Here is an 18,412-nt window from a genome sequence, read left to right as displayed (position 1 = left end):
AGAAAGAGAAAGAGAAAGAGAGACGATATAAGCGTGAAAGCAAGTGCGGAAGGATAGCTGCATATCATCTCTCGTCTTCTTTTTTCTCTTTCTTTCTATATTTTTTTTTTTTTAGCTTTTAATCGATATACAATGTGGCCATCAACGTGTATCAATTATTGATATTCTGGCTTGCGGCTAAAATACCGCAAAGATAAAAAAGTAAAAAAAATATAACGAAACGATAGAAAAACGAGAACGATAGAAGCGTATCCAGTCAGCTGATAGGAGAAAAAATTAAACACTGTATAAACTATGCTAACTGTATAGTAGAACGATCGTACGCTTTAACGACACAACACTTTTCGAAATCGAAGACTATAGAGCGTGTAGTACGAAAGAATCGTAAAATTGTCCCGTACAATCGTTCGTTCGTTGATACTCGTTACTACTCGTTCTCTCATCATTTAAAAAAGAAAATAATATTCACATAGCATTTAGGTAGTAGAATGGTACCAAAGGAGATCCTGCAAGAGATAATGATAATAATTTAGAGTAGACAAAAACGTTCCGTTTTATCGAACGAAATGGGAAGAGAAAAAGAGCACATGGGGTAAATTTGATCGTCTCTAGTTTGTTTTGTTAGAGAAGAATTGTGAAAAAAATGTTACGATTCCTCAGATAACTTAGGGATTTAACCAAAATCACGAAAGAAACGTATTTATACGTAAGGGTAATCATGATACGTATACGTTTTTTTCTTTTTTCTTTTCTTTTCTCGTACTGTATCTGGTTTCCTCGTTGCTTGACAAATTAAGAGTGAGAAAGTGAATGAATAAATAAGTGAGTGAGAGAGAGTGAGAGAGAGAGAGAGAGAGAGAGAGAGAAAGAGAGAAACGAAGAGAGGGTTACGTGACGCCAGAGGGAATGAGCAATAAGAACGGATGAACGGAGGCACGAAGGTGGCGAGGACTTACCAGCCAGATATCGTGGGACTTATTGGAGGTGTGTAGAGGTGCAGGGCAACATTGATCGCCCCAATTGATCGGGTGACACCCACTCGGTCCACCCGTATCAGCACCGAGGTTACCAAAGGAGAAGAGGGTCCGCATCCTTTTCGAAGTCGCGCTATAGCTTCTGTCACCTATCTCGGAGTTGCGCCGCGAGGATCCAGTTGGCACTGAAAACCAACACGTCCGATTGGCTCACCCCGAACAACGAACATACATTTTGTCAATTCATTGTCTTATGTCCTTCCTTCCATCCATCCATCCTTTCTTTTTATTTTTCTTTCTTTCTTTTTTTTTTTTTCTTTATCATAAGTCACCATAACTTTTCTATTTTTTCTCTTTTAAGGCAACTCCTTCAGATTTGGATATAATCATCAGACTTTACATTTCTTGATCTATTATCGATCATATGACATATGGTCAAGTCTAAAATCGAATGGATATTCACAAAAATATATAAAAATCTGTCCTAATATATAGCAGAGGATATTGTTTCACAGAGAAGAAGCAGAAAAAGAAACAAACTAATAAAATTTTTTTCCCTGCATTTATCCATAACCCACCCTTCTTCTCACCCTTTTCGCGAACTTGTCGCATCGAAGATCCTTGTTAATACTTTTCTTGCGTTTTTCTGTTAATTTTGTAAGAAACAATCTTGTTTCTACAAAACGCACTCTTTCTATGCCTTTCTTTTTTATTTTAATTGATCCTCTTGCGGTACCGCAACCCGACACGGGGTAGAGGGTAAGGAAAGATTTTGAAAGAGAAAATGGGAATCATTGGAGGAAAGAAGAGTCTAATGAAAGGAAGGTAAAAAGGAAGAAAAAATAAATAGTAGAGAGAATGAGAGAGAGAGAGAGAGAGAGAGAGAGAGAGAGAGAGAAAATCTGAATAAAGAAAGAGAGGGAAGAAAACTATCGGAGGTGTGTACCTAGTTATCGGGGCAGGAAAGCCTTGTGCCGCACACGCCAGAGCCAGAGACTCGCCCTCTACCCCGCGGTACTTATTAAGACCGTCTCCAGTCCCCTTTGGGGCAGTGCGACCGGATGGTTCTGAAAGGATAATGCAATGAGCATAGAAAAGAGAGCTCGTCCTTGCTCGCGATCCATCGAGGTAGATTCTCAATCGATCGATCGGTTCTTTAATTCTTTATTTTCTTTTTCTTTGTTTTTTTTTCATGGGAAGAAGAAGAAGAAAAGATCTGTACCTACCAGTTCGTTCATCAGACTACTTGTCCATTTGTCTGAACTTTGCTTTAAAAATTCAATATTTTTGCATGCGATTACTCACCTTTTGATTTGAAGAAGAACAGTGTCTAGACGACTCGATATATATTTTGTCATTTTATCTTTTATTATTTTTATCGGCACACGACGAAAAAACGACGACAAAACGAAAGACAGAGAAAGGATATAGAGAGAGGACGCTATAAGGAACGATAGAGGGAGGGAGAAAAAGAGAGGGAGAGAGGGAGGGAGGGAGAGAGAAAGAGATAAGTCTACCTTGTCGAAGGTATGGGATGTCCCTGAAGCGAGTGACTGAAAGCAACGTTCTGACCTTGAGAACAAGATATCACTTCCCATCCCTCGTATTTTCTCCCCGAAGAACGCGGTGCTATCTCGGTGGTACCCTCTGAAATAGTCACGTAGAATACTCAGAGGAGAAACGTATCTCCATCTTTCACTTGAGCGGTACTACCTTGTCACTGAGACAGGAAATCCCTGAGTCGCGCAATCCAACGCCGCTGTCGTCATCTTTGCAACATCGACCAGCTTGCCACCTTCGTAACGTTCACCAGCAATGCGTGGTGGGACATTGCCAGTTGGTTCTGCAAGCAAGGTCGATTCAAAGATACGACTCATCGAATTTCACTCGATTTCTAATCAATTGAATTACGATCGAAGCTTAAACTTTCCTTGTCGGATTATCCGTTGGTCTACATTTTTATACCTGAATGCGGGTGCCGGGAAGCCTTGAACTGGACATATGAGACCAATCATTTCGTTCACAGAAATGACTTTTTTCATCGTTTTGACGTCCTTATCCTTGACGTTTGGTCGTACACTACCACGCGGTTCTGGAAGTAAGGTCGATTCAAAGACACGAGTTTCATTCGATCACTAATCGATTGAATTACGATCGAAGCTCTAACATTCCTCGTCGAATTATTCGTTGATCTACATTTTTGTACCTGAATGCGGGTGCCGGGAAGCCTTGTACTGGGCACATGAGGCCAATCATATCATTCATCGAGATGATTTTTTTCATGAAATTGATATCCTTATCCTTGATGTTTGGTCTAACGCTACCACGCGGTTCTGCAATTTTTTAACGAACGATTATTTCCAAAAATGATTCAACTATTATTCCATTAAAACGAGTCGTCGATGCACGGCATACGATTCCAAAGACAAGGCATTCTAAAGACCCATTTTCTATCGTTCCTCACCTGTAAAAAGGTATCGGACTGCCCTGTGCCTCACAGAGCAACGTCTCAGCCTGTCCTTGAACTTTCATCATTCCATCGAATTTTGATCTAGACGGCAATCGAGGAGGACTACTTCCGACCGGTTCTAAAAAGCAAAATTTCCAAAATCCAACCTCATCTCCGATCATTCATAGCTATTTTTCAATTTTATTCGCATAAAGAAAAAATCTAAAGACGTTTATTCTCTCCCTCTCTCCTATCGGATATCCGAAAATACCTACAGACCGACTAATATATGTACTTCTTCAAAATAGACGTCGGTGAAACATACCTACGCAACCTCTCCATCCATGCTTTTTCTTAAAGCCCAAACTGAAAGCCAAAACTTCGACCGCACGACGTCCTATATTTAGTCAACCTACTTGTACTAAAGCGTACCTGAAGACTGGAAGTGGATTTGCTTGCGCCTGACATAACATCGCCAAAGCTTTCTGTACCGGAAGCGCAAGGACCGTTATTTTAGCGGTCGGTGGTACTTTTGGTGCAGCACGATTCACCGGTTCTAAATAGATGAACGCGGTTGTTCAATTAAATCGTTCGATCGGTTTATCACCTAATTATAATCAAATGATGATTATATCATTGATAGCATGGAACTCATAGTTACAATATAGCGTTCAATAGAATTCATTAATGTGATATTAAAATTCTTTCCTTAATGGAACGCATACAATGAAGAGAAATTCACGTGTGTTATTTACTTAAGTACCTGAAAGCTGGTAGAGGGTGACCTTGGGCAGGACACAACATTGTAACGGATGCCCCAACGTAATTAGCAAGTACATCGTATTTCGATGTTGATGCGACTCTAGGCTTGGCACCGTTAACTGGCTCTATGAAATAATCACCGTGTTAAAAGGAAAGAAAATTTATAATATAAATTGATCTAAATTTAAAATATCAAAATCACGTATAATAAGAAATAAAAATGCAATTAATTTAAAACCGTTCCATTTTAACATTCTATTGAAGCTAAACGAAGCTTGTATAAGTAAACCGAAAATAAGGAGAATTATCCGCGTCGTAAATTTTCATGCTTTCAACTCAATTTAATGCTGCCCATAATTAAAATGAGCTTCAGAGTACATACATAATGTCGCCTCCGGAAGGTATATAAATTGAATGAACTGACCTAAATGCTGGAGCAGGAAAGGCCTGTGCGTCGCAGAGCAAACTCAACTCGATGCCCATCGTCACTTCGAAAGAATCGGATTTTGCTGATTTCGGAAACTTCGGTGACACGCGACCTGCCGGCTCTTCATATCCAAACAAAATATTCATTGTATTATCGTAATAACGATAACGAAAACCGTAACGAGTTTAAATACCCCTACAGGTAAACGCACCACCAATTTCATCGTTTTCGCCTGATATTCGATAATCTCCTAATTAATTTCATAACGTTTACACTTCGTTAAGAATATACGATTATCATCCTTTTATAGAGAATCTCTTCCTTGTTGATGTATAAAAGATCGATAATAATTATCGTCATATTTCCTAATCGAATATTTGTATAGTTCTTTCTTTTCTTTTTTTTATATATATATTATATAATTCGACTATTACTTTACCTGTAAGTAGGAGGTGGAGAAGCCTGAGCCGAGCATGTTAACGCTACAGAAGATTTAGCATGTTTAACATAAGTAACGCTTTTAGCTTCGCTTTGAAACGCAGGAGCCTTCGAGCCTACCGGTTCTGCGAAAGAATACGAGCAAAAGTCATGGAAAACGGCTATTCCTATGTATCTATACCTGAACGATGGAACTGGGAAACCTTGGGCCGGACAAAACAAATTCGACGTACTTCCTTTGGCACGTATGAATGAATGCACGCGATCATCGCTCGAGAATTTTGGCGCCTTCGCTCCCACTGGTTCTGACGACGTAAAAATAACAAGGCGAACAATTTAATCTGAGAAAGAGATCCGACACACATCCGCCAAAAGAACATCAAGGACTACAGAATACCTCATCGAATAGAAAAAAAAGAAAAAAGAAAAAAGAAAAAGTAGGAAAGAAAAAAATATGCATTCATTGATACAATGAAACGAAGTAATACGTAACTATCCCGTTTAGAAATAAGAACGCGGTCGATAAAAAGATACTCTATCTACCTGAATGCTGGCACTGGGTGTCCCTGAGCTTGGCACTGCATCACCAATCCAGCCAACGACCTCGCCTGCAGCCATCGTTTGGCATCGCCCGTAATCGAAGGCGCTTTACTTCCCACAGGTTCTTAACCCAAAAGACGCTTTTCAACGATCATATGATAATATTAAAAAGTACGACCGAATCACTTCCGTCATAAATATCGAAGGAAATTTCTCACGAAAATAAATAATGAATCCTAGCCATCCATGTGTCTTAAATGTGTTTCGTGCAAAACTCCAAAATCTTCTTTCGTCGTTTTGCCTTCTTAACTTTATAAAATTTACCTGAAAGTTGGAACAGGGTAAGCCTGCCCTTGGCAAGGTATCACGATATTCGTCGAAGTCCTTCTCTCCATTAAACTTCCTTTCTCACCCAATATCGACGGTGCTTTACTTCCAACAGGTTCTAACGATATAGAAATTATTCGCGATTATCAAACTAGTTTTCACGATTATCGGGAGATACGTTAACGAGCTATATATAGCTAAGTATTACCTAAAACTGGGTACAGGATAACCCTGGGCAGGACAGAACAGTATAATACTCGACGTCGTACTGTGTTCCTTCCAATCACGTTTAGAGTCATCGATCAATGAGGGGGCTTTGAATCCGATCGGTTCTAACGATGAAAGTTCAAAAAGAAAGTTTCGGTACTATCGTCGACGAAAGAGAATAGTAAAAGAAAAGTAAAATAGAAAAAATAAAGAGAGACAGAGAAAGAGAGAGAGAGAGAGAGAGAGAGAGAGAGAAGCCATTTACCTAAAACTTGGCACAGGATATCCCTGAGCCGGGCACGTCAAGACGATGCTGGAATTCGCCCTTTTGTCCTTCCATCCGCCTTTCAAGTCACCCGTCAACGCGGGAGCTTTCGTTCCAATCGGTTCTAACGACGATAAATACGCTTTGACGTTTCTTCTTTTTTCTTTTTCTTTGTATTCGTCTTTTTTCTTTTTTTTGTTTTTTTAATTCGGAAGCACGTGCGCGAGAGAAGAACATTTTATACACACACACATGTATATATATATATATATATATATATATATATATGTTGGTTTTGTTAAAGCATTTACCTAAACATTGGTACAGGATGACCCTGAGCAGGGCACGTTAGCACGATATTCGAGTTAGCTCTCTTCTTTAACCATCCGCCTTTTAATTCGTTCGTGAAAGTCGGTACTTTGCTTCCCACCGGTTCTAACAGATACAAATTGACATGCAATCAGCGCTAACATATTTTATTTGATTTTTATGAGACACCGAATGATTTGCTCGAGTATAAGCAAATGAATGATGTATAATAAAAAGGAAGTATTTGTAATCGTTCCTAAGTAAATATTTTCGAATAACACATAATATTCAATTAAAAGCTCATAAACATGTATGTCGCAATTATATTTCTGGATATTAATCATTTACCTATATGTAGGTAAGGGATAACCCTGAGCTGGACAAAACAACACGACTGATGAGTCTGCTCGATTGTTCATCATAACGCCAACTACGTTGCCCATCAATGCTGGTGCTTTGCCTCCAATAGGTTCTGATAAAATAATGAGATAGATCGAGCGACTCGATATACTCTCCAAATAAACCGAGAAACCGGAAGAGAGTACCCCTTGCAAAAGAAATGATACGATCGAGAACGCGTATTCTTTGATCTTTTAAACGCAACATATAAATTACCTAAATGATGGCACAGGATAAGCCTGCGCTGGACACTGCAGTACGATGCTAGAATTCATCCCTTTTTCCATCCAAACGCCTTTTACGTCACCGCCAGTAAACGCTGGTGCTTTACTTCCTACTGGTTCTAACAACGCAAAAATAAACAAAAAAAAAAATAATCGAGAATGGAAATATTAGTAAATTATCTAAAAGATTACCGGTTGGAACAGGGAACCCATAAAAATATACGAAAAATAATGTTTTTCGATTAAATTCTAAATTACTATATACGTCCACGTGATTGTATCAGGCATGAAAAAAAAATAAAGAGATAAAGAGAAATATATATTCGTTTACCTAAAAGAAGGCACAGGATAACCCTGAGCAGGACACCTTAGCACAACGCTACCGTCAGTCTTTTTTTCCAATATCATTATCATTTTTATATCACCCATCAATGCTGGTGCCTTACCTCCAATTGGTTCTAATAATGCAAAAAGAAGAAAATATAACAATACTATCAACGAAGTGAATTTTAATAAACCACTATCGGTTGGAACAGGGAACCCATGAAAGCTAAATGGAAACAATGAAATTATACATCTAGAAAATAATCCAACTAATTAAAACTCATACTTTTATCTCTGTTACGATAAATTATCAAAAGTGTACCTTAACGCTAGATATTCAAGTATAAAAGGAACAACAAAGTCACTGGAGTAAATTAACATCTGACTTTCTATAATTCTCTTCATTAGCCGCGTAAAATGGAATACGGGAGTGGAAAGATACTCCGTTTAAAGATTAATAAAGGTTTACCTAAAGGAAGGTACGGGATAGCCTTGCGCTGGACATGTTAAGACGATGCTTGAGCTTGCTTTGTTTTCCATCCATCCGCCTTTCAAATTGCCTGTCAATGCCGGCGCCTTGCTTCCGACTGGCTCTAACGATTTTCACATACATAACAAATATACAGAGAGACAGAGAGAGAGAGAGAGAGAGAGAGAGAGAGAGAGAGAGAGAGAAAGAGAATAAGAGAGAGAGAGAGAGAGAGAGAGAGAGGGAGAGAGAGATTGAAGAAAGCATGCTCATTCTTCGGATAAATACGAGCGAGAATATACCGTAAAAGTCTCTTTTCAACTTCTCTATCTAGATATTTAGTATAAAAATACTTATATGTTGGAACTGGGAACCCCTGGACAGGACAAAAGAGAATGAGATCTTGGCCAACGATTCGATCATACCAGAACTTCTTAGCATCGCTCGAAAACTTTGGTTTCCTAGTAGCCACTGGCTCTACAATCGTGAGATTTGCCAAAAAAAAAACGAAAAATAATGGGAACACAAAAGAGCAACTTACTAGCTCTAAATTTTTGTAATCGAATGATCCTTGTCTTTTTTAATCGTCTACACGTATTTATGTAAATATTAAATACCTATAAGTTGGAACTGGGAACCCCTGAGCAGGACAGAAGAGAGTGAGATCTTGGCCAACGACTCGATCGTACCAGGATTTCTTAGCATCGCTCGAAAACTTTGGTTTCTTCGTAGCCACTGGCTCTATAATCGTGAGATTTGCCAAAAAAACGAAAAATAATGGGGACACAAGAAAGCAGCTTACTAGCTCTAAATTTTCGTAATCGAATGATCCTTGCCTTTTTTAATCATCTACACGTATTTATGTAAATATTATATACCTATAAGTTGGAACTGGGAACCCCTGAGCAGGACAGAAGAGAGTGAGATTTTGGTCAACGATTCGATCATACCAGGCCAATTTAAAGTCACTCGAAAACTTTGGTTTCTTCATTGCCACTGGCTCTACAAACATCAGATTTGCCAGAGGAATCACTAATAATCAAGACTTCAAATTGAGTAATAGTCGTAATTGAACGATCCTTTCTCTTTTCTAATCATTTACACGTATTTATGCAAATATTATATACCTATAAGTTGGAACTGGGAACCCCTTAGCAGGACAGAAGAGAGTGAGATCTTGGTCAACAATTCGATCATACCAGGCCATCTTAAAGTCGCTCAATAACTTTGGTTTCTTCGTTGCCACTGGTTCTACAATCGTGAAATTTGCCAAAGAAACGAATAATAATTGAGACACAAAAAACAATACTATTTGTACTCATCTCGAATTACTTTAAGTTCTCGTGATCGAATGCTCCCTTTCTTTTCTAATCATCTATACACGTATTTATATAAATATTATATACCTATAAGTTGGAACTGGGAACCCCTGGGCAGGACAGAAGAGAGTGAGATCTTGGTCAACGACTCGATCGTACCCGGCGAATTTAGCATCGCTCGAGAATTTTGGTTTCTTCGTTGCCACTGGCTCTACAATTGTGAGATTTCCCCAAAAAAAAAACGAATAATATAATCGGAACATGACACGAGAATACTATTCGTCTAAAAATACTATAAATTTTCCTGATCCTTTTCTTTTCTGAGTCGTCTATATGTATTTATATATGTTATATACCTATAAGTTGGTACTGGGAACCCCTGGGCGGGACAAAGCAGAGTAGTATCATGATCGATGACACGTTCGTACGAAGTGATCTTCGACTCCGTCGAAAACTTTGGCTTCCTCGTAGCTACTGGCTCTAACACGGATAAGAACAACATAGGCATGCTTGATGTCTAATTCTCTCGACTTTGTTATACCTATAAGTTGGAACTGGGAACCCCTGGGCAGGACACAACAAGGTGAGATCTTGACTTGCTGCCCGATCATACCAGCCTACTATCTTAGAGTCACTCGAGAATTTCGGCTTCCTCGTTGCCACCGGTTCTATCGCGATATTTAACAAACAAGCAAAAAGAAACGAATGTTTTTTTCGATCAGTCTTATCGACGAACATCGAACATAATTAGAATATTACTTCAATCGAGAAGCGAGGAGACGACGATTGATATTCTAAAAATTTTTCTGAGTATCTGTAAAGAAGCGACCTACAAAGGCCTTGAACTACAGCTTTCAAGAGAAAGTAATATAATACCTGGTCACGGGAACAGGGTGGCCCTGGGCATTACATAGCAAGCTTACTTCCGTGTTCTCTTTACGGAGGAAAAAGAAAGACTTTACATCTCCGAGAAATGCGGGTGCTTTGCTTCCCATGGGTTCTGGGAAAGAAAATGAAAAGATGGACAAAATCTCCTCGAAGTCAGCCCTACTCTCATTTTTTTTCTCTCTTTCTTCTACTTGGACAGGGTACCCCGATGGTACTTTGACCCACATTCCAAATTCACGACCTTCAAGCGTTCTAAAGAAAACAGCGTACTTTAAAACGGACGACATTAAAGTCTCTCTAAGTGACTTCATTCAAAAGATATCTACACTACTTGTAGAAAACGCGAGTGTATCTTTGACTTTGCAAACAGAACTGACCTACCTCAGATCTATTACGTACAAGGACGACTTCTTTCTTTGTAACGACGACATCATAAAAATAGAATATTTTCATCTTTTTCAATTCACTTCGCAATCGAGATTCAAAAGTAATATGCTACAAACTGTTCATTAAAAATAACATTATTTAAATTCATATTAATAGATTTTCGTTAATATACATACTAAGTATTTATAAATTCATTTTAACGAATAATCAAAGAATTCTAATAAATCTCGAATTCGAAGAGCTAAAGTAAATTTCAATCGAAATCTTTCAACACTAGTCCAATACCTAGCTTTAGGAGGCGGATGGCCTTGAACGTTACATAGAAGACCAATATCCAAGTTCACTCTTCGTATCAGCAAGGAGAGTTTAGTATCTCCAGCAAAAGCAGGTGCTTTGCTTCCGACAGGTTCTAAACAGCATCGGAATTCGATTACTTGGATACAATGGCTAGGGACAGAGATATGAGAGGTTCTCTCGCGATGAAAAGCAATTAGTTCGACGAAAAGCAATTAGCTCGACGAAGCAACGAACCAATTACAAGATCAAGATTATCATCGAACTTTCATACCTAAACGTAGGGACAGGGTTACCCTGGGCGTTGCAGGAGATGCTAACTTCTGTTCCGATTCGTCGAGATAGCAAAGAGATCTTGGCTTCCCCAGAAAAGGCAGGTGCTTTGCTTCCAATTGGTTCTAAACATTATCGAAGGAAAAACGAAAATTTCAAAGGAAAACAAGAAAGTTTTGTTTGCTCGATCAAAATATATCCTAATCACCCCTAAAAAGAATCTAGCCTTTTCAATTTACCTAGTAGTAGGGACAGGGCTTCCCTGAGCTGCACAAAATATTGTGATGGGCTGTCCCTCATATCTTCCAATTGTACGGCTCAGATCATCCGACGTAAGCCTAGGTGATCTCGCGCCTACAGGCTCTGAAATCGACGATCGTTTTGGATCCTCAAAGAGGAGATAGATCTTCTCTGATGCAAAAAGATATTATTTTACCTGACAGCTGGAACGGGAAATCCCTGAGCGTTACAGGCTAGCACCACGCCGATACCCTCGCGTCTCGAATAAGCGCTCAACGTAACATCGCTGGAGAATATCGGAGACTTGAATCCAACAGGCTCTAGGAGAATAGGTTCAGATCGAAACGATCGTTCGAGTGGTTCATCAAAGAATTAATTCTATTATTTGTTGAAAGAAAAAAAAATAAAGAGAAAAAATAGTGCAGAGAAATAATACAAGTAAAAGCTATAAAGATGAAATCAAGTTTAACTCTCGTATCGATAGAAAATTTAATACCGACATGTGAAAAAATTGATTTGAAAAATGAAACTAGTATGGAAATGATACTTTCGAAAGTACACACACGTTCGAGATGTTAACGAGATTGATATAACGTGATACGCGTAGATGTATGATAGAATCCACGGTGAGTAATTGTCTCACCTCGTAATTGGAACAGGATAGCCTTGCAAAGGACACACGAGGCTCACCGCACCGTCCAATTTCATTTCGACGAATTCGACTTTCCGATTGGCCGGTAATTTTGGTTTCGCGCTCGAAGTCGGTTCTAATCGAGAACGAAAGATCCTTTGAGAGATAACGATTATTACTGACCGTGTAATAGGGACAGGGAACCCTTGAGCTGGACAAGTCATCGACACCTTGCTCATGCTCGGAGTTGGCTTGACCACCTTAATATCGGCATTTGTAAACTTTGGCTTTACACTGGTTACCGGTTCTGAATATAAAAGAAATATCTTGTAGAAGATTTCGAGTTCCTTTAGCAAATTGGAATTTGTCTAAGTTCCTCAACGCTGGGTCCAGGTACATATCCCTCGATCAACTACAAGTTCATTGAACGATTTAAACGAATTAATTTGAAGCTAAATTGAAAACTGTTTCAATTATCCAGGAAAAAAAACGAAGGAAAACTCGTCGAAGGAAAGGATACAAAGTGGTATATCGATTAAACGATTTATTGGTTATCCCTTGCCACCTTTCTAAAAACAAAAATAAGGTTGCCTTTGTTGTCGTCGTCGTCGTCCATGTCACGTTCATTGTGAAAAAGAATGACGTGCTTGCAATAAGTTTACCTACCGTGAAATTGAGAACTGACTCTGTCTGCCCCGACGATAATCATGTTGAAACGAGCACCATAAAAAACGAAGCTTGGGAAAACCTTTAAAATCTCTAATTCCTCTATCGAAGAACTTACTTAGATACCGGAACAGGATACGCCTGTGCAGGACACAAAAGTTGAACGCTTCGTGCTTCTAAACTTTCGAAAGTACGACTTTTATCGATCGTGGGAAACTTGGGCTTTGCAAAGCCAACCGGTTCTACAAATTAGACTGAGAATAGAGGTTAAGCTTTATACACTACATTAAATCGATAGCAAAAAGTAAAAGTGACGTAACCAGATCGGATTTTTGTCTAAAAAGAAAAAGTGAGACCTAAGATTTGTAATATTTCTCAAAATCCTGATTCATTATAAAGGTTACGTCACCGTCGAATGACGAACATCATTATAAAATTGACTATCTGATTACTGGGACAGGGTTAAAAACGCGTAACAAGATCTCAGTCAACGCAAATTGATCAACCTACCTATATGTGGCAACTGGATATGCTTGAGCCGGGCAGAGCAACGTAAAATTTGTATCTTTCGTAACACGCAATCCAACATCATTCACGGATGGAAATCGAGGCTTAGTACTTGAGGCAGGTTCTAAAAAAGTCGATTCGACGAGATTCTTTTAAATTCTTCTTCTGTTTTCTAAACACTGATATGCTGGAATAGGGATACTCCCTATCAAACTTGATATCTTCAATATCCTAATATAATAATACTTTGCTTACGTATTTAAAACTCAAGTTCTTTCTACCTGGCTACTATCAAAATGAAAACAAATTTGTCACTTCTATAAATCTCCTAAAAGATAACGCATTCGTCTGCCTACCTATATAAAGGAACTGGGTATCCTTGAGCAGGGCATAAAAGTGTAACGCTTTTTAAGGAAGATGCGCTGAATCTTTGAAGGTCGCTCGATCCGGACAACTGTGGACGAGTACTGGATGCCGGTTCTAATGAAAAAATATACAATCATCGTATCCTCCAACTTCAAATAGATACGTCCAAGCGGATGATCTTTCTTTACCTGTGCAATGGAACAGGAAACCCTTGGGCAGGACACAGCAACGTCATCGCACCACCAAGGGACACTTTGAAAGTCTGCGAATCGTGTAACGACGAAAATTTTGGACGGGTGCTTGCAACAGACTCTACGAAATATCGGAAATAACACGAGTACTTGAAAGTGTGATATAATATCTATATTAATATCTATACACAATTTGGTTAATAAGAATAAAATATCGTTCGTTGACATTAATTTGTACTTCCCTACTTCCTATTTTGAATTCTTGCTATTCTATGAAAGTATTTACGAATTTGTCTTATTTATTTAAAAATTCAAAAATTGATTTATTTATTTTGAAATTCGACAAAATGATCACGAATCGGAAGAAATAAAAAAAAAGAATACGAATATTCCTACTACCTCATACATTTCATCTTTAACTCCTTTCCTTTGGTATAGCAGCCGTGCATTAACGCGCTTCGAATTAATCTATTTCAATTTTTTATATCGAAGATATTTTGTGTACCTGAAAGCTGGAACGGGAAAGGCTTGAGCCGGACATGGTAGACTCAGCGATTCGTTGCGACGAACCGTATACGTCGTATAGGTACGCGAATTCTCTGTCATCGGGAATTTTGGCTTTGTGCTGGCGACTGGTTCTGTGAGAAAGGACTTTCATTTGGGTGTGATCGTCATGGATCGAAAAGTCAAATATTATTTTTGGCAATCATTTTCAACCCTGTTGCATGAAATTATTCAATTTCGCTGGGGCAGGGTAATCAATTTTTCAATTAATTTAATTAATCGCAGATATATCTATTGCAACAATTTCATTCAATTTTGATTGAACTATCACACCCGAAAGTTCTTTTCATACACAAACTTCCAATCGAGTAATTTCATTTTCCAATTTTAATATCTAATCTTATAATATATAATACAATGACCTCGTCCCACCTATACAATGGAATAGGAAATCCTTGAGCAGGACACAGTAAAGTTAGAGGGTTGCCACTTTTAGCAATAAATCCACGAGAGTTATCCATCGTTGGAAATTTAGGACGAACACTTCCTACGGGCACTGTGGATTAGAACGAGAGAGAAATAGAACGTTGAACGTTAGTAACGTTCCCATTGAAATACAAAAATGCTTTCTATGCAAGGACAGGGAACCTAGCAACTAGAAGAGCTCCTCTTGCTGCCCGATTTAAACGTTGCTTCTCTACTTTTTCAGAAAATACGTCTACGTTTATCTTCTTTCAACGTGTGCCATTATTTCACTAAATGAATTCTTTAGCAACGATCAATATAAATGATTTCCTTCGCCTTCGTACTTTCACTTTGCCATTGTATTCGTTTCATCAATTAATATTATTGTTATTGATCAAAGATTTTCATATCGATCGTACCTATAAGTCGGAACCGGAAATCCTTGAGCGGGACAGAAAAGGGAGAGACTGTCGTTCGTCTTCGCTGAAAGTCCAATCAGGTTGATCGTACTCGAAAGTTTAGGTCGTGCACTTGCCACAGGTTCTGTATATTTATGTCCCCCCAAGTGAGATTACAAGAGAATAATTACAATCGTTGAATAGTAATCCAAACTATTTGACAATTCGCGACTTACTTGTGTACGGGAACAGGGAACCCTTGGGCTGAACAAGCTAGAGTAACTGAACCGTCTTTGATCGTACGAAATCCTCTAGTATCATCTATCGTTGGAAATTTTGGACTCACGCTACCAACGGGTTCTGAATAATAATAGTAATAATAATAATACTGATGATGATAATAATCGCCAAATCTGAAACTCGTATTGAAAATGTGTCTTATGTACCTGTCTACTGGGACAGGTATATCCTAAAGGTTATAATTTGTCGTGGAAAGTATTGTCAACGAATCGAAATTATTGAACTTAAATCTACTATGATCGTACCTATGAGATGGGACAGGAAATCCTTGAGCAGCACACAATAGCGTCATACTTCCACCTTGGTACGTCATGAAACCGTTTATGTTCGACATAACCGGAAACTTCGGCCTTACACTGCCAACCGGTTCTAAAGAACCGATAAGATCGAAATTAATCCAAATCTAACGACGCATTTTTCTTTACCATTAAGGGACAGGGAAACCCTGATAGAACATTAAAACGAAACGACTCAAATATCTACAGCACCGTACGTGAACAACATTCTAATTCTATCATTCTAGTACTATTAACGGAAACCCTCGAAGCAGAGTAGAATAATCGTATTTCTAATCCTTAATATCTAACTATGAATTATCTCTGTTTGTAGCAACCATAAATTTTTTCTTTTTTGTATTCGAAAGGAAAAAGAGCGAAAGACAGAGATAAATAAACGGATAGACGAGAAATAAACGAGACATTCTAACGATTTTAAGGCTCGACTTACTTGTACACAGGAACAGGGAAGCCCTGAGCGGGACACAATAAAGTGACCGAACCATCCATGGTTGTTCGGAAACTCCTGGAGTCGTCAATCGTTGGAAACTTTGGTCTCACACTGCCAACCGGTTCTGATTGTGTCGCGTTATTAAAATTGATTTGTTATTACCTACTTATTACTTAGATATCGACCTATTCATACCGCTGTCATATTTTTGTTCTCTACCTGTGCAAAGGAACGGGGAACCCCTGTGCTGGGCACAACAGGGCTTGCGAACCGTTGACTAGTGCTCTGAAGCCACGGATGTCATCTGTAGAAGGAATCTTTGGGCGTACGCTTCCAACGGGCTCTAGAAAGTATACCTATGTTTAGAGATTTCTAATAACCTTTCTAATATCTTTTTGCTACTCCCTAAATCATAATAACAAATTGGAACAACATGGTGGAATCAAAGTTATTAAAAACCGTAGAATGTTAAGATCAAGTGAAATGGGTCGCCCGCAATATCGATCCTTAAACGATTGTCGTATTAATTTGACATCAATAGATGTCACATTCCTGCGTTTATCGATCTTCGACTCGGTATTTCCCGATGGTGTCTCTGAGAATATACGGAAAAGCTCTGACGAGAGAAATGGAACGTCGAATATGTAGAACATCAAGTCCCATTCTCTCTGACGGTTTTGAAAGAGAACATCGATCCGAAAAGAAATATCAGTTATCGTTATTATTATTATCGCTTATTTTAATTAAATTCAATTTCGATAATAAAATAAAGTGTTTAAAAGATTCTACTTTATCATTTCCTTATTTTCTCGACACCATTCGATTGGCACTTAAATAAAAAATTATCCCTTTCGTGCCCTCTAAACCCTTTATCAAGATTCCGCTCCTTTTATTGACCCGCTTACAAGACCGACGCGATACGATAGAAAATATCGTACCTATAAGATGGAACCGGAAATCCTTGAGCAGGGCACAGAAGCGGTATATTGTCACTGGAACTCGTTGAAAGTCCATTTATATTGTCCATACTTGGAAACTTTGGTCGTACACTCCCCACAGGTTCTGCATAACGAAAAGATCGTAGAACCTTATACTTTATTAATAACAACCCTTTCCTATTTTGGCCACTGATCATGATCATTAGAGCATTCTAATCCTTGTTATCTCATTTACATCACTGTTTCGTATTTAATATATATATATATAATTGTACATTTATTTTTATTACCCATTTAAAAGACAATTCGATCCACGAATAAAGGACTTCGACCAGCGTTTATGTTCCATCAATCGTTGTGACACATTTTGTTCTCCATCAATATCATAAAAGTGGAACAATTAAACACTCAACGAAGCTGAAGAATGCATTGTTCGATAACGATAGAAAAATATTTCATTTTTCAGTAAAAAATAAAAAGGAAAAAAAAGAACAACAAATGCAAGAGACAAAGAACAAAAACGAATAACAGCTTCTTTAAGTGTTACGTCCACGTTTCAAAACTATGACTCATTCGAGAGACGTTAAATTATTTTATAGAGAACTTACCACGCGAGAGCGAAGGTCAGAGCCCGGAGATCGCGAGAGAACGTCGTTAAGAAACGAAAGAATTTTGCGCTTCGATCATTGATTTTTTTTTCTTTTTTCTTTTTTTTTTTTTTTTTTTTGTTTTGTTTTTCCTTCTTCAAATGTAATTTTCGTAACCGATCATGCCAAGAGTCAAGTTTTGGGCGGGCGGTGGCGCGTGCCCGCAGGGGTACCCTGTCCCAGCATTCAGGTTTACCAATCAACTCGATCCTTTGATGATTCTTTTGAAAACAATGAAATTGTTGTATTAACTTACGATTTGAGGAAATCAAATATGTACATCATGTTTCTTATATTCTAAATAAATTAATACATTCAATCACTTCTATTTTTACTGCAAATTGTTACAAAAAATAATGAATAATTGCAAAACGATCGAGCTAATTGGCAAAAAAGTCCAGATGTATAATTACATTGTATAAGAAAATTAATTTTTCAATAAAAATATTGCGGAATATATCGATAAAATATATAATTAGTAAAGAATTTATCATTTTTATTCTATTCATATTCTAACATTTGTAAATTGTTAGAAAAATTAATTTTCTTTTCAATAAA

General features: G+C 38.1%; 1 protein-coding gene across 50 annotated transcripts in view; it reads right to left on the bottom strand.

The window, feature by feature from the left end:
- The window catches only part of LOC124952732 (Down syndrome cell adhesion molecule-like protein Dscam2), a 66,883-nt gene that overhangs the window by 27,815 nt on the left and 20,656 nt on the right, over nt 1–18,412 (bottom strand). For 9 of the 50 annotated variants that reach the window (XM_047503337.1, XM_047503232.1, XM_047503295.1 and 6 more), the window contains exon 7: nt 5,232–5,355. In XM_047503337.1, the coding sequence (XP_047359293.1) occupies nt 5,232–5,355 (124 nt within the window). Of the gene's footprint in view, nt 1–1,920; nt 2,042–2,939; nt 3,067–3,855; nt 3,980–4,186; nt 4,311–4,609; nt 4,734–5,231; nt 5,356–5,914; nt 6,036–6,125; nt 6,250–6,389; nt 6,512–8,731; nt 8,856–8,992; nt 9,117–9,241; nt 9,339–9,520; nt 9,645–9,789; nt 9,914–9,974; nt 10,060–10,993; nt 11,118–11,276; nt 11,401–11,514; nt 11,639–11,711; nt 11,818–13,873; nt 13,998–14,812; nt 14,937–16,488; nt 16,613–17,207; nt 17,332–17,815; nt 18,035–18,412 lie in introns of those variants that run through there. The other 41 variants (XM_047503402.1, XM_047503478.1, XM_047503165.1 and 38 more) reach the window with 23 other exon arrangements.

The sequence above is a fragment of the Vespa velutina genome, chromosome 1 (genome assembly GCF_912470025.1).
Source record: "Vespa velutina chromosome 1, iVesVel2.1, whole genome shotgun sequence".
Taxonomy (NCBI): Eukaryota; Metazoa; Arthropoda; class Insecta; order Hymenoptera; family Vespidae; genus Vespa; species Vespa velutina.
The sequence above is the reverse complement of the archived record's forward strand: the minus strand, read 5'-3'. Positions and strand labels throughout refer to the sequence as shown.